General features: G+C 41.7%; 1 protein-coding gene across 3 annotated transcripts in view; it reads left to right on the top strand.

Moving 5' to 3' along the window:
• The window catches only part of POLR3B (RNA polymerase III subunit B), a 105,020-nt gene that overhangs the window by 45,527 nt on the left and 43,699 nt on the right, over positions 1-15,794 (top strand). For 2 of the 3 annotated variants that reach the window (XM_034987667.1, XM_034987665.1), the window contains 6 exons: positions 1,871-2,071; positions 3,949-4,111; positions 5,307-5,460; positions 8,748-8,822; positions 9,566-9,664; positions 13,922-14,049. In XM_034987667.1, the coding sequence (XP_034843558.1) occupies positions 1,871-2,071; positions 3,949-4,111; positions 5,307-5,460; positions 8,748-8,822; positions 9,566-9,664; positions 13,922-14,049 (820 nt within the window). The remainder of the gene's footprint in view (positions 1-1,870; positions 2,072-3,948; positions 4,112-5,306; positions 5,461-8,747; positions 8,823-9,565; positions 9,665-13,921; positions 14,050-15,794) is intronic. The other variant, XM_034987666.1, reaches the window with a different exon arrangement.

The raw sequence follows: 15,794 nt of genomic DNA, 5'->3' as shown, positions 1-15,794 counted from the left end.
GGCCTTTGTGCCGTCCTAGGCACATTCAACTCTTGTCGCCCAAACGTGTGTGAAAGTAGATCCCCGGATATTTGAGAGAAGCCTCCAAAGGGCGCTTGAACACACGTCTGGTAGAATGACTTTTCCTTGCTTCCCGACCCATGGTTTTCAGGTCATGATAGCTTTTTAGAGTAGTTCTTTTGCCCCTTAGTGACACTGCTTTACCTCCTGGAGAAAACTGCTTTCTCGAAAAGTTTGCAGTAGACCTTGTTGCAGGTGGACCCCAGCGCGTCGGCATCCGGGAGAGGATCAGCTTCTAAAATTCTGTGTTACCGTTAGTAGCATATTTTCAACAAATAACGTTTTCTCAGAAGAGCAGTTTTAGACTCCTTGTCTGTTCCTCTTCTCTCCCTTTTGTAAGACTCGCGCAGAATACAAGAACAGATCCTCTTGTTGGACATCTTGGCTTTACTCCCCACCTACTTCCTATTTGCCAGCAGCTGCAGCCTTATTTTAGCTCTGTGCAGAATATTTATTTACCTTCCTCGCGCCTACTCTCTGGGCACCAGTCAGTTTACCAAGCTTACCCCCTTTCAGAGCAGAAAAGGAGTTAACTGAAAAAGCAACAGAAGTTAACTCGTGGAATAAATGTGTTCGCTCTGTTTCTTTGCTGTGTAATGGACAGTTTCTTCCTATATTTAACTCTCTTCCATGTTATCGGAAACCTCAAGTTTCTGCAGTGATAGATATTAAATAATAATGATTAAACTTTAGTTCGTGAGGGAACTCCCCCAGAGTCCCATATTTTAATTCAAGCAGATCACCTTATCTCCTTCTGAAACTCAAACAGTTTTTCTCCTGTTAGGGTTTTTAGCCTGGGATCCGTGAGTCCTCTCCCTGGAAGTGGGATGTAAAATCTTGTGTTCAAGGGTCTACATGCATTTTTCCCAAGAGAACAGACATAGCTTTCATCAGAATCTCAAAAGAAAAATGAAGACCCACCATTTAGCAGATGTAATTTTTTCTTTTGAATCAGAAAGATTATTGAATCAGTAATTTTTTTGGACATTTTCTACTTCACTTTTATATGCATACTGTTTTCTACTGTTCATGTTGCCATGAATTGAAAATTTAACCATTCCTAACATACATCTTTAAATTATCTTTCAGAGTATTTAATGTGTATATTTAACACAGTATACTCGGTGCGTAGGAGATAAACTAAATGTTCAAGATTTATTTCCTATGAATCTATTTTAAGATTGACATGATAGCCACAGAAAATATATAGTATTTTTTCATATAATAAATATATATACAATTTTTAACCTTGATTAAGAAGCCTACAGTTTATTCATTATCCCTGATACCTGCTATTGGAATCATTTTTTGGGTCATTTTCTATTATATTTTCCTCTAATAAAGACAGATTTTGGAAGACATCCAAATAATAGCATATTATGAAATTATCTCTTTGAGCTTCGAGCTACTTTTACCTTAAAATGTGTGTAGAAATTGCTAGTGTTCTATTAATTAGCTTACTGCTTCCAGTGGAAATCTCTGGTTGAACTGGCTTGTTCAGGATATAATTAGTTCTTCAGAAAGTAAACGCTGTGATGTGATAATGTTGATACATCAAAACGTTCTGACCTGGTTGCTAGACACGGTGATATTCATGAAAGCGCTAGAAAACCCCAGTGAGTGACCTGGCTCAATTTTCATTTTAATTGTGATATTTTGATTTCTGAATATACATCATGGCTTTAATTTCACAAAGAAATAGTTCATCTGTGATGAACCTCTCAGAGTGACTGCAAAGTCTCATGCAATATATGAGCAGATCAGGGGTGGTCTTATGTCTTTTTTTTTTTTTTTTCCCCCTGTTATACAGGGAAATTGGTCTCTAAAGAGATTTAAAATGGACCGCCAGGGTGTGACTCAAGTTCTCTCTCGCTTGTCTTATATATCCGCACTGGGCATGATGACAAGAATCTCTTCTCAGTTTGAAAAAACAAGGAAAGTGAGTGGTCCTCGTTCCCTCCAGCCGTCTCAGTGGGGAATGCTCTGTCCTTCGGACACTCCTGAAGGGGAGGTAAGGTAGCCGCGGAGTCTCAGCAATGTCCGAGGTGGTGCGTATTGCTGATGTTCTGCTTCTGCCCCCATTCCTCCAGGCCATATCCTTTTTTGGGTCAGCCACTTCTCTGGCAGAGAAATAATTGATGCAGCCTGTCAGGACAACATCCGTGTCATTCGAAAACCAGTATCGACAGAGGCCTTTGATTTAGTGTCGCACCTAAATAGAAATATGGTCCCCGTGTTCTCGCTTGTTTAGCCTGTCCCCAAGAATCAAACCATGCAACCATAAGACTGTGAGGGAACATTGATAGGCTCCTCACCTTTGTTCACGGGGATCGCTCTCTTTTTTTTTCCCCCCACAAAATGCTGGCTGTATTTCCAAAAGAGCTGATATATGCAGATTACTGCTGCAGCAACTGTATGGTGTTCACCGGGATCTCCTTTTAAGCAACTCCTTATTTTCCTTGGGTGTACTTAGAGGGCCCCAGACTTGTAGTGGCAGCCAACAGGGAGCACAAAACCAGGCAGCTGATGGAGGTTCTGCATCACAGCCCTTTCTCCTTCATGCCGACCATTGTTGGTGTTTGTTGTTAGCTATAAACTTCCAGAGGAAGGAACCTCGTTAGGTTCCCATTCTGTCGCAAGCTCCTAGCACAGAGCCTTGTTCACAGTAGAGGCCCCACAGATCTCTGCTGAATGAAGCAGTACGTTTGTTATGACATGTGAAAGATGTAAGTTCCAGAGTGTGGGAATTTGTTATGACTCGGGGGAGGTGAAAATAGAAGTACATACAGAGTTAAGATTTTTAGAAAATTACCATTCTTCTCCTAATTTATCTTAAACCATATGGAAGTTCACACTAGAATTATGCAGCTTGTCAAATTTGCATAACTTATACCCCTTGGGCTTTGGAACACTGAATTTCCCAGAGTTTGTTTCAGCTAACCTCCGTGAAGTACCTATTTTGTGCATCACCACAGCAGATGGTTTCAGAGAATCAAAGATACAATCCTTACACGTTACGTGTCTCAAGTGTTTTGTTTCCTACTTGCTGTGTTAAATCCTTGTTCTTGTTTTGTCTTAGATTGTTTTTTGGTTGCATAAAAATTTAAAAAATATTTTCTTTTTCACTTTGAAGTCATTTCAGATGTACACAAAAGTTGCAAAAATAGTAAAAAGAATTTCCATGGTCCCTCACCTAGATTCCCCAAATACGAACATCTTACACGACTGTCACTCAGTTACCAACCTTATGAAATTCACATTGATAACAGGATTATAATCTGTAGATTATAGAACCTATACCTTACTCAAATCTTGCCAGTTACCCCCCCAGTGTCTCTTTTCTGGCCCAGGATTACACATTGTTTCCAGTTGCCACATCTCCTTAGTCTCTGAATCGGAGCGGTTCTTTGGTCTTTTCTTTGCCTTTTCTGACCAAGAAGCTTTATAGAGTACTGGGCATTGACTAATTGTTGACTCATTTCCGGCCAGTTGAATATTTTTAGGTACCCATATCTATCAGTGTTTTCCTTTACTCTTTCTATACAGTGTCATCTTAATGACCATGGCGTTCCGTTGTCGGGGAGTAACAGCTTATGTAATCAATTTCTTTTTTGAGGGAGCGTTCATGCCGTTCTTATTTGCCATTTCAAATAGTACTTGGCTGAGCATTTCTATGGTGAAATCTATGTTTAAATCCTTGTTTATTACCTTAGGATAAATTCCTCTGTGTATACATTTTTAAGTCTCTTGTATGAATCTCCAGAGCGTCCCCTACAAGGCTGTACTGTTTTACGTTGCCGCCAACAAAGCGGTGAGCTTTTTTCAGATACAAACCCCGTACTTTGTACTAATGGCCGTTCTTAGAAATGAGTATCTTTTGTCTTTTAGGCTTGTGGTTTGGTGAAAAACTTGGCCCTTATGACACACATCACAACTGACATGGAAGACGGACCCATTGTTAAATTAGCCAGTAATCTGGGGGTAGAAGATGTGAATTTATTATGTGGAGAAGAGCTCTCTTATCCAAATGTGTTTCTCGTCTTTCTCAATGGTGAGTGTGTTATGGAGACCTGTGGAGCCTGATCAGTCTTTGGGTGGGAAGGTAGAGGGGAGCCATTATCATCCAGGTGTTTAAGGACAAATAAACTTCAATTCTGGGCCCAGCGGGCCTTAAGTTAAAGGTAGAAAAATGGTGACAGAAACCGTTATCCCACTGGCCAGGTCCTCAGGGTCTGAGAGGATCCCACTGTCAGAGCCCAAGGTCGCATTGCAGAGACTGGCTGCCTTCTGCCCTTTCACAGCTCCAGCTGATCCACAGCGGAAAAGGCTCAACGCGGTATCGTTAAGTTCAAGCTAAATATGTGAGACATTCTGCAAAAACAGTCAGATCAGCCCTGACAGCCAGTTGACTTATATTCAGCCACTCGGTGAGGGATTGTCAACAGGCTGTAGCAAGAGGTCCCTCTCTTTCCGCTCATGCTTCAGTTGCTTCTTTCGCCCCCTTCAGAGTCCTCCGGAGCCTCGGCAGCAAGTGTGCCTCAGCCTTTTTACTTGGGGTTTGGTGGTCTGGGCGCCTGTGCCCTCGCGTGTCCTCCAGGCGCTCGTCCTGACCACTTACCTCCCGTGCTCTTCTCCCCTTTCCTCCCGCTCTGGGGGCCTAAGTCCTTCCCTGCATGGGCCGCTGAGCAGCAAAACAGGGCTGTTCCCTGGCCACCTCCTTCAGTATATCCCAGCGGCTAGCGCTGACAGAGCTCTTACTCTGCACTGTCACCCGGGACCCCTCTGAGCCCTCACGCTGACCCTGGGGCCCAAAATCCGTCTTCCTCATTTCTCAGATGACGATGACACGAAGAGCAGTTGAAGAGTAGCTATTACTGGGCACTGTGGAGGGTCAACTCCTTTCATCCTCCCATCAGCCCTGTGGAAGTGATTGAGCCAGTGTTCGAACCTGGGGGATCTGGACCCTGAGTTTCTGCCCCCAGCATTGTGCTGACCGGTGAGGAACGTGAGGCTAGTTTTTGCGACTCCGCCCAGCATGTGGTAGGACTGCCCGTAGACTCATGTCGTCGGGTGCCATGGCCACTCTCCTGTGTTTCTTTCCTGCAGCCCGTGGCCTGGCTGCCCCGCCGAGTAACAGAGCTTTCAGAGGACGACTCGGGGCTGCTGCTCAGCTTTATTGCGTGGGTATTTTCAGTCGAAGCGATCCATTCTTTGTTGCTCTTATACATGTCCTTCTCTCTGCTCAGGTAACATCCTGGGTGTCATTCGAGACCACAGGAAGCTGGTGAATACGTTTCGCCTGATGCGAAGAGCAGGATATATCAATGAGTTCGTTTCCATCTCAACAAATCTCACAGATCGATGTGTCTATATTTCCTCTGATGGAGGAAGGCTGTGCAGGTACAAGTTGCTGAAGAGAGTTCTTAGGTTTACTTCTGAAAGAAATATGCTTGTTTTTGTCTTTGATTCCACTTCCACCTCTTTCGTTGTTGAGAGAAGTTTAATTCAGTTAGCAGACACCTCATGGATATGCATCTGGGTGCTGAGGATTCAAAGTTGAATGGGAATCAGTCTCTGCCCTCAGAGAGCTCAGTCCATGGGCAAAGGCAGAAATAATTACTAATAACAGCCAACCATGCTCGTAATAATGCTTGCTAGACGTTATTTATTATTTCAGTAGATATACCACGTGTAAGGCTTTAACTACATTCAGCTGTGTAAGGGAGGGTTACTATTTTCGTTTAACAAATGAGGAACGAGACGTGAATAACTTACCCAAGGCTAGATAGTGGTGGGGTCTGTTCTTTTTTTTTTTTTAAGATAGTTTTTATTTACTTACTTGACAGAGAGATAGAGAGCACAAGTAGGCAGAGTGGCAGGCAGAGGGAAAGGGAGAAGCAGGCTTCCCGCTGAGCAGGGAGCCCAACGCAGGGCTCGATCCCAGGACCCCGGGATCATGACCTGAGCTGAAGGCAGCTGCTTAACCAACTGAGCCACCCAGGCACCCCGGGTCTGTTCTTTACTTGACAGTCCTTACGGTTCATTTGACTCTAACAATCATGATCTTACCCACTGTATTCTGTTGCTGTGAGCTGAACTTTAAAGGATGAGTGGGATCCTGTTACCTGGATAAAGGAGGAGAGGAAAGAGGCTGGGGATGGCAAGAATAAAAAACACGGAGGCACGAGCGAGTCGCAGTAGACCCAGTGGATAGGCCCCTTCTAGTCATTCAGCACATCTTAAGGTCTTACTGTGCGCAGGTACCGGCCTACAGGTGGGGGCACAGAGATGAATATGACAGGGTATCTCGTCCTTGGGGGACATCCAGGGGTATCAGCTGAGGACGGTACCTTACCTTTCGTAAGCCTCTGTGGTTTTACTGTGGCCATTCTTTGTGGGCCTCAGACAGGGCTAGGGCCCAAGTTGGTGAGCTTAGCAATGGTTGGAGTGGTGGGAGGAGCTGGGGCTTGGAAGTCTGTCAGAGCTGAGGGCGGACTGCGCTTGTCTGTCCAGCATCCAGCTTCTCCTTCCAGTTAGCCTCCTCACTTTCCTTTGGGAGCTGCCTCTCCCCACTGGCAGTCTTCTTGGGACAGTCAGGTGCCCTCTCCTGCTCAGCCAAAGGTCAGACCCATGACCCTAGCTAGGCCAGTCACATTCTCTCCTCAGAGAATTTGAATCCCAAATAGAATAACTCAAGGAAGAAGTGGTTGGAACTGATTCATCCTGACAGCAACACATGCGAGAGACTGCCCATTACTCCTCCCCTTCTGGATCCTTGGGATCCTTTTGTGAGGCTGGGCATTTTACCTTTTTTGTTGTTGTTGTTGTTTATGGATTCTTATCCTTCTAGTAAATTCTTATGCTTTTGGTAAATTCCTTTAAAAAAAATTTTTTTTAATTTTTTATTAGTAAATTCCACTTTTGCTTAAATTAACCAGAATTGGTTTCTGTTCTTTACAGCCAAGGAACTCTAGGTGATGACGTACCTCTGTTTGATCCCTGCCTTGCCACTCACTGACTAGTGTGGCTCTGACTTTATTACTTTCCATGGCTGAAAAAAATGTAAATGATAACAATACCTCCATAGGGTTGTCCTGAGAACTAACTGTTAGAAGGTGTGGGAAGTGCCTTGTGGGTGCCCGGCACATATTAGGTGCTTATTTATAGCTGTTAACATAATCAATCAGGGGCGGGGAAAACAGTAACATTTTCTTAGGTTACTCTTTTTGGGGATTTTTCTCTTTCATTACATTCAGTATATTATGGAATAGTCTAAAAGAAGTGAATTCTTTTTTAGAAGTCGTTTTGTAATGGCCTGACATAGATCCAGCAGGATGAACAGGTAGTTTATTGAGTAAGTAGAGGGGGAGTGAGGTAGCTGAGTGTGACTGCCCCCTCTCCTGCGTCTGTCCTTGTCCTCGTTTGTGAGTCTCTTGGCCCTTGAACGAGGTAGCGGTGCTCTCTGCCTCCCTCCCCAGAAGAAGCCAGGATTTCGAGGTAATGTGGATTTCCACGAAAAGTTCACTCAGTTCATTTTTCAGCAACTTGTGTTCCCCTTTTGTAGTTGTGCAGCTCTTCTTCTTAACTGTTTAAAAGTGCTCATTAGTCCTCAAATAGTTATTTGGACTTGAGGGTAGAGTGCACAAGTGTCTGGTCGTTGCTCGCTCCTCTCTCTAAGAGCTGCTTATCCAAATAGCAACAGCCCTTGACGTTTCGGGGCTGCATGCCATCCTTTGTGTCGGTGTTTCCTCGTGGTGGCGAGGCCCTTAGTGGCGGATCACCGCTGACAGTTACAGGTTAATCTACCAGAGTGGGGAGACCAAAAGCTCTCTCTACCTCACACCCATTAGCTCACTCAAAATCACAATGTAAAAATGCTTTATTCTCTGGAAATGTGTAGCTTTAGGTAACCTGCCAGCGTAGCCTAGTCATGTCTGTCCAAAAAGAAGCCACTCTAAACACCGGATGTCCATCAGACCTTCACTGCAGGACGCCATTGTTCTCCTCAGGAACCGTTCTCTGCCTGCTGGCTTCCTGGGTCGTAGACCATGTATTCCTATGTGAAATCCTATGAAACGCCTTTGGCATGATGCATTTACAACATCCGTTTTAAAAAATAAGACAGTAAAGATTTTGTTTCTAGATCTTCCCGAGTATCATTTTTGTTTGGCCTTTCCATTTAAAACCAGGTATTTCCTGGGGCTCCTGGGTGGCTCAGTCGTTAAGCGTCTGCCTTCGGCTCAGGTCATGATTCCAGGGTCCTGGGATCGAGCCCCACATCGGGCTCCCTGCTCCGCGGGAAGCCTGCTTCTCCCTCTCCCACTCCCCCTGCTTGTGTTCCCTCTCTCGCTGTCTCTCTCTCTCTGTCAAATAAATAAATAAAATCTTAAAAAAAAATTAAAAAAAAAAAAACAGGTGTTTCCTAAGACACTTGGATACGTGTGTGTGCATACATGTGCATGTGGGCACATACACGCGTGCGCTGGTGTGTGCGTGCCTGTGAATGTGTATGTGAGAGAGCAGCTAGGCCCCTTCGTGCTCACACGTGCAGAGAATACCTGGGGTCCTCAGGCAGTCCAGGAATTGGTTTGATCACATCCCAGCTTCCCTCACTTCACTATGGTAAACTTACTTGCTGACTTCTTCTTCTGAACTGCTGTGAATTTGTTATTGTTTTTTTATTTCAGACCCTACATAATTGTTAAGAAACAGAAGCCTGCAGTCACAAACAAGCATATGGAAGAGCTGGCTCAGGGATACAGGTAAATGGCCAAAAGCAAAACTTCTCGGTCTCCTTTGAGAGCCATATGTAGGATTTAATCAGCAATGACATTATTTGATCTGAGCTTTTAAGAAAAGTATATTTTCATTTTTAATCCCTTAATTCCTCCCTACCCAGTGTGTCAGACTCTCCTCTCTATGTGAACTTGCCCAGACTTTGTAAAATACTTACCGGTTTGTATCATGCGGATCACAGAGTGTTGGTGTAAATGAGCGCACTGTGAAGTAACAAAGGGATATGTTGATGTGGACACTGGGCCTCTCATCATAGGGGCTCTTAAAAGTCTTAGAAGATACTTTCAGAAGTGGGGACCAGATTCGGGTGCCAGTTAAGCATCCAACTCTTGATTTCTGCTTGGGTCATGATCTCAGGGTTATGAGATCAAGCCCTGCATTGGGCTCTGTGCTGGGCATAGAGCCTGCTTAAGATTCTCTCTCTCCCTCTGCCCCTCCCCACCCCGCCCCGGCTCACACTTTCTCTCTCTCTCTCTCCAAAGAAGAGAGGGGGACCAGATTGACGAGTATCATAGATGTTTTTATTTCAGTGATTTGCGATCACTCTGTGATCCAAGAATAACATGTTTCAAGCATCCCAATGTATTGATACTTTGTGGGGAGAAAAGTTCTTTGGGTGCAAATGAAAGCCAGTATCCTCCATTATCACATGTAAAACACTGCAGTAAAATGCTTATTAGTAATGTACATTTCACCAATATTTTCCCAGGAATTTTGAAGATTTCTTACATGAGAGTCTGGTTGAATATTTAGATGTGAATGAAGAAAATGACTGTAACATCGCACTCTATGAACATACAATTAATAAGTAAGTAGGATCCATAACAACCATGATTAAAACCTGTTCTGATTAAATCACCTTTTCATATCATCTCTTCTGTTGTGTTGCCTCTTAGTAGGAACTGTTAGAAGTATACTGTCCTATAATAAACATAACCCATCATTTATCCCAGTGTAGGATTATCACAAAACTACTAACAATATTTAGACTTCATTATCTTTTCTATTCATGTTACACTTAGTGTATATTTTTTGAAAGAAATTGCTTCTCTGGTTCTCATATTTGATTACTGTCAAAATTGAACTAATGGATCAGACTATGTAAAGATGTATTTCTCTCTTCTAGAGAGGAGGACATCTGAATTCTTGTTGATATAGGAATTCCATATATTCTTTGTTATAAGGATGTCTCTGAACTTACATGCAATATAAATAAGAAATGGTAATATGCTCACGATGTTTCAAGAATAGTAATATTTTTAGAAGCATTAGAAGACATTTATGTAACTTTCTGTCTGATGCATGTGGCTGGTGGTACTGCTTACCTGAAATTGGAATTTTTGTACTTTTATTGTGAAATAATTAAGGAGCTGAATACTACCATCTGATAACTAGGTCTTGAATCAAGAAAGCACTTTTCTGTTTCCTGCTACCAGATGAAATGTACTGCTTCATTGCTGTCTTATTATAATTCAGTAAACAATGCTTTTCAGTCAAAATCTTTATTCCTTAAAGGTGGGACTCTCTCAAAGTGCTATTTTTATACTCTTGATTTGAAGATTGAGTGAATACAAAGGTGACCACTTAAGTAGTAACCCTGTGAATAGCAATCCATCCTTCTTGTTTCTCAGCCAGAAACCTGTCTCCGATTTGACGCCTCTCCTCCTGTACACCCACAGCTGGTCCCTTAGCCTATCATGTAGACCCTCAGGGTATACCTGGGGTCTGATCTCTTTCCCTACCTCCACCTACCACCCTAGTCCAGGCTGCTGCCATAGCTTGCCTGGGGACTTGCAAAAGGCTCCTGACTCTTTTGCCCTTGTTCCTGTACAGTCTATTCTTCATAGGTGAAAGTGGTCTTTTCCCTTCTCTTCTCAAACCCCCAGGGGCTTTCCCTCTCCCCTGGAAGTCCTTACAGAGGCCTGAAGGTCCTGCAAGATCTGCCCACCCCTCCTGGTGCCTGCAGCATCATCCTCCTCTCCTCCCTCACTCTCCTTAACCACACTGGCCTCTTCCTCACGTCTCAGGCCTGCTTCTGCCTCAGCACCTTTGCCCTGGCTTTTCACTCACCTGGAACACTCCCCTCCTTTGCACTGGCTGTTCACTCGCTTGGGACACTCACCTCCTTTGCACTGGCTGTTTGCTTGCCTGGGACACTCACCTCCATCATCACCCACTCCTTCACCTCTTCCAGGTCTTCCTCAGTTGTCACCTTCTCAGTGCCTCTTCCTGATGACCCCATTTAGAATAGATACCCCTCCTCTTGGGGCACCTGGGTGGCTCAGTTGTTAAGCGTCTGCCTTCGGCTCAGGTCATGATCCCAGGGTCCTGGGATCGAGCCTTGCATCGGGCTCCCTGCTCAGCGGGAAGCCTACTTCTCCCTCTCCCACTCCCCCTGCTTGTGTTCCCTCTCTTGCTGTGTCTCTCTCTGTCAAATAAATAAATAAAATCTTTAAAAAAAAAAAAAAAAAGAATAGATAACCCTCCTCTGGGCACCCCTTTTCACTGCTTTATTTTTCTAGGGCTTATTACCTTACAATAAAATCTATAAAATGTCTCTTTTATTGATTTATCTGTGTATTATTTCTCCACTAGAAGCTTCACAAAAGCAGAGATTTTTCTCTGTCTTGTTCACTATAATATAGGAATGCAACCATTAGTTAGTATCAGCACCCAGTCACCAAGCTGACCCATATATCAATTCAGCTTATTTTAAAGATAGGAAAAATTTGGTATTCTGTGATTCATACTTGTGACATTTTTTTTCAGCATAGACATGTATGAAGTAAAAAGAATTAATCCCCTTCTTTCCCTATCCCACCAAACTCCAGCCTCCAGATACAATCATTGCCAGTGGTTTAATGTATACTCTTTTAGATTTTTTTCTAAGTGAATACAAACATACATACGTGATCTCAAGGCAACATATTTAAATTATCTCCATTTTTAAACTTAGCATCATTATCAACTTTATCATTCTAGGCACTTTTCTATATTAGTGTATGCTTGTATGTTTATGTAAATATATTACTTTAATTTCTTTATATTACATTGTCTGACTACACATAGTTGATTTAACCTGTTGATGAATATTTAGGGTGTTTTCCAATTTTTCCACTGTTGCAAACAACAGGTTACTGAGTCTTAATTTGAGCTAAATTTAAGGTCCTTATACACATTGAATAGAAAGTCTTCTATTTCCTGCAGGACAATAGATTATGGTGGTTATAATTTTGAATAATAGTATCCCTTTTTGTTTCATAAAAATCAAAATCCAGAGCATTTAGACTTTGAATAATTATTAGATAACATGATCTTCTATATATTTTTGTTACAAAAAAAGAAGAAACTTAGGTCTGTACTTTCTTCATTTTTCAGCTTGCTTCAATCTGTACATCTGAAAAGTAGTTTTTATTTACATGGGGAAATTGGCCCATATTGTCAAATTGGCCAGTATTTAAACAAAACAGTACATTTAAAAATCTGTTTTACTCTAGGACATAAAATGTCACCATAAGCTGTTTCTCTTAAAAAAAAAAAAAAAAAAAAAAAAACAACCTAGGGCCCTTTCCCTCTCTGCTGACAAAGACTTAACATGTCTGAGAGAGTTGGGGTTCTGCTAGGTCATGAGGTCAAAACTATGTTCTTCAAACCAAGAGCTGCATGGAAAGCATCCTCTTTAACCAAACTAGGGACATAATTCACGTGTGTATTGAGGAAAAAAAAAAAAAAAAAGCCCACTGGATTAGTGGGAGATCTTTTGCCATGTGTATTGCAACTAATTTTCCTCGATGGGTTGGGTTATCTTGGAAATCACTTGTCTTCACGGGTACTGTAAACCATTGAAATTACTGGAGCTCTGCCTCACAAGTACTTGAGGAAGGAATAAAGGGTCATCAGAGTCCACAGACCCTGCATGTAATGTCTGTTACTTCCAGCAAGATCCAGAAACAGTCTGGCTTCCCTTTCCCTTTAAAATACCTGAGTTGCTGTATCAGTTAGCCAAAACAGGGATTTTTACAAAAATATATTACAAAAGCAGCCAAGGGAAAAAAAAAAAAAAAGCAGCCAAGATTCTAACACCTACTAGATAAAGTCTTACTTTATATCCAGTTCCTATAGCTGAGCTGTCCAAGAAAAATACCATGCATAAGTTTCCCAGTAGCCAACTGAAAAAAGAAAAAAGAACCAGATGAAGTTAATCTTAATAATTTTATTTAACCCACTCTATCTAAAATATTGTCATGTCATTATGCAATCAATATAAAAATATTGAGTTTTTTTTTTCCCCCATACGCTTCAAAGCACATCTCAGTTTGGAGGCTAAATGTTTACTGGAAATACCTGATCTGATCATAACATTTACAGTTGAAAAAGTAAATTCACAAGTGTAAGTTGTGACAAACATAAAGGTTTTGAATAACAACTGAGTTATTTGAGTTTTAAAATGTAATTAAGTAAAATTAAAAATGCAGTTCCTCAAGCATGCTAATCTAAGTGAAGAGTGCTGAACAGCCGCATTTAGCTGGTGGCTATGGTATTGGTCCTCTTAGGTCTATGGTAACTATTCTTAAATGGGATATATTCTTCTCTAAAGTGGTAATGCAACTTTGTCATTGATACAAGTTGGAAAAGTGAGGAAAAAGCAGCCCACTCATCCAGCAGTACTGCATTTGGATCTAGCCCGGTAATTTCTTTACAAGTATTAGTTATTGTTGTTAGTATGTAATAATGTTTTATTTTTTTACCTGGGCATTCTATACTATCCCTTCTCTTGTATTTCTATAAGTAATAAGTTTCTATCACTGAAGGAAACAATTTGTTTTACTATATTTTATTTAAGTATGTTTTTTTTATCAGTTTTACTAGCATCAAGTTTTATTGTTCTTGAGGTTTTATATAAATTACATATACTTTATATAAATTTTTATATAAATTTATATAAAAATGTATATTTTATTTACATCCTTTGGGGACCTTGGTTGTAATATTTTTTTACTACCTTTAAGAGGGATTTATTCTGGTCCTTGGCGTCTAAGATGTCTGTTCTTAATTGACTTGACAGAGATACCACCCACTTGGAGATTGAGCCCTTCACTCTTCTTGGTGTTTGTGCTGGCCTCATCCCATACCCTCATCATAACCAGTCCCCACGAAACACGTATCAGTGTGCCATGGGGAAACAAGCCATGGGTAAGATTTCCTTCTTGAACTCGGTTCTAAATTCTTGGATAAAAGACTTCAATCTTTATTCTTACTTCACTAGTATTGAACGTTTGGTCAAGTCAGGCATTGCTGGTACCTGAGTGTTACTAACCTCAGAGGGCTTGCGGGTGCCCCTGACATGTCTACAGTGTCAGCAAAAATAGAGAAAACCTCTCTGAACTTATTTCTTTGACCAAACAAGGGGATATATAATAAATGTCACAGAATGATGAGGGGGTAAATAGAAAGAGAAAAGCTCCATAAAGTGTAAATTGTGAACCAGGAGAAATGGAAGAAAGCGCAGAAAAAGACAAGTTTGAGGGAAGAGCGGGAAAAGGAATAGAGCTGCAGATGCACAGGGTGTATTAGAAGGTGATCGTAACGGTCTGGGTGACAGTCATTGAACACATCACATCCTTGCATTTGCTCCTGTAGCTTCTGAAACGTGTCAGCCAGTTTCCGAATTCCTTTTCCTTCCTTCCTTCTCTTTTAGCTTTTATCCATCCCTAGCACTTGCTGAGCATCTCGGATAGACCAGATGGTGGGCTGGCCCCTGAAAATGGAGGGAGGAGAAAGAGCCCTGTCCTCAAGGAGTTCACAGTCTAGTGGGAGAGCCCAACAAGTACAACCGTAACTGGAATGTGTTTGATAAATGCTGTCGTGGACCGACAGCTAGAATCTTAGGGAAGGAGAGCAGAGAGGTCACTTGAGGTTAGAGAGTAGGTTGTTTCTGAAGAATGGAACTGAACTGAGTCTTGAAAGTCCCTGAGTACTTTTCACAGGCATGGAAATAGAAGCAAGCATTGCATGGGGATCTTGGTGCTTTGGTCTGGCTGTTTAACATAATATAGGAATAGTGTGTACTGGAGAGGTGCCATAGATTAAGGAGTTTGGGTTTTATCTGGAAGGTGATACAGAGAGGATACCAACCCCCCCCCCCAAAAAAAGTTTTGCTTATAAACTTTTTTTGAAATGTTTTTAAAAATCATTTAAGTCCTAGTAAGTTTAATTTATTTTCATATATGGCTATGATATCAGTATGACTTGTCATTTCTGGTTTAAAGTATGCCACAGGGAGCTTCATGAAGAAACCAAAAGGTTTTTGAATTGCCTTTGGGTAACATCCAGAATGCATTTAGCTTCTCGGTTACCAGCAATCAGCTGTAATTGACCATAGCTTGACAATTTCTTTTCGAGTTTTTATATTGCCCTTTTGGTTGGCAAAACATGTCCTGCAACCATTTACCTGAATGATGTAATGCCTGGACAGTTCAGAATAATTCCCAGTGGGAAAATCTAAACAGTGGCTCATCAATTTCCCCTTTCCCATTCATCCTTCGCAGCAGTGTGGGCTGATTTCCCGCGTGTGCTTGTGACTTGCTAACAAGTTGAAATATACAGTACTGAATCCTATGTGTCATGAAAGGACTATCACTTCTATTGGGTTTACCAAACCATTTTGTTTCATGATGTGAATCCTGGCTGAAACAATACACCTTTTGTGTAGAACCTTCAGCAGAATTAACGGAAGACTAATCACTTCATCGCTAATGCCACTCTTTGGTTGTGTTTGAAGATTAAAACAGAAAGGGCTACGAATCTATCTCCACTTGGTGAATCTTCTTCTTCTTTTTTTTTTTTAAATAAGTGACTTGAAGGAAAGAAATAATATTTTTATTTTTATAATTCCTCTGCCTACAAAAAAAAGCCTTTATTTTGTGACCATGAGTATC

This window comes from Mirounga leonina, unplaced genomic scaffold, assembly GCF_011800145.1.
Source record: "Mirounga leonina isolate KUSES-001 unplaced genomic scaffold, KU_Mleo_1.0 Mir_418, whole genome shotgun sequence".
Lineage (NCBI taxonomy): Eukaryota > Metazoa > Chordata > Mammalia > Carnivora > Phocidae > Mirounga > Mirounga leonina.
This window is presented reverse-complemented; position numbering and strand designations above follow the sequence as displayed.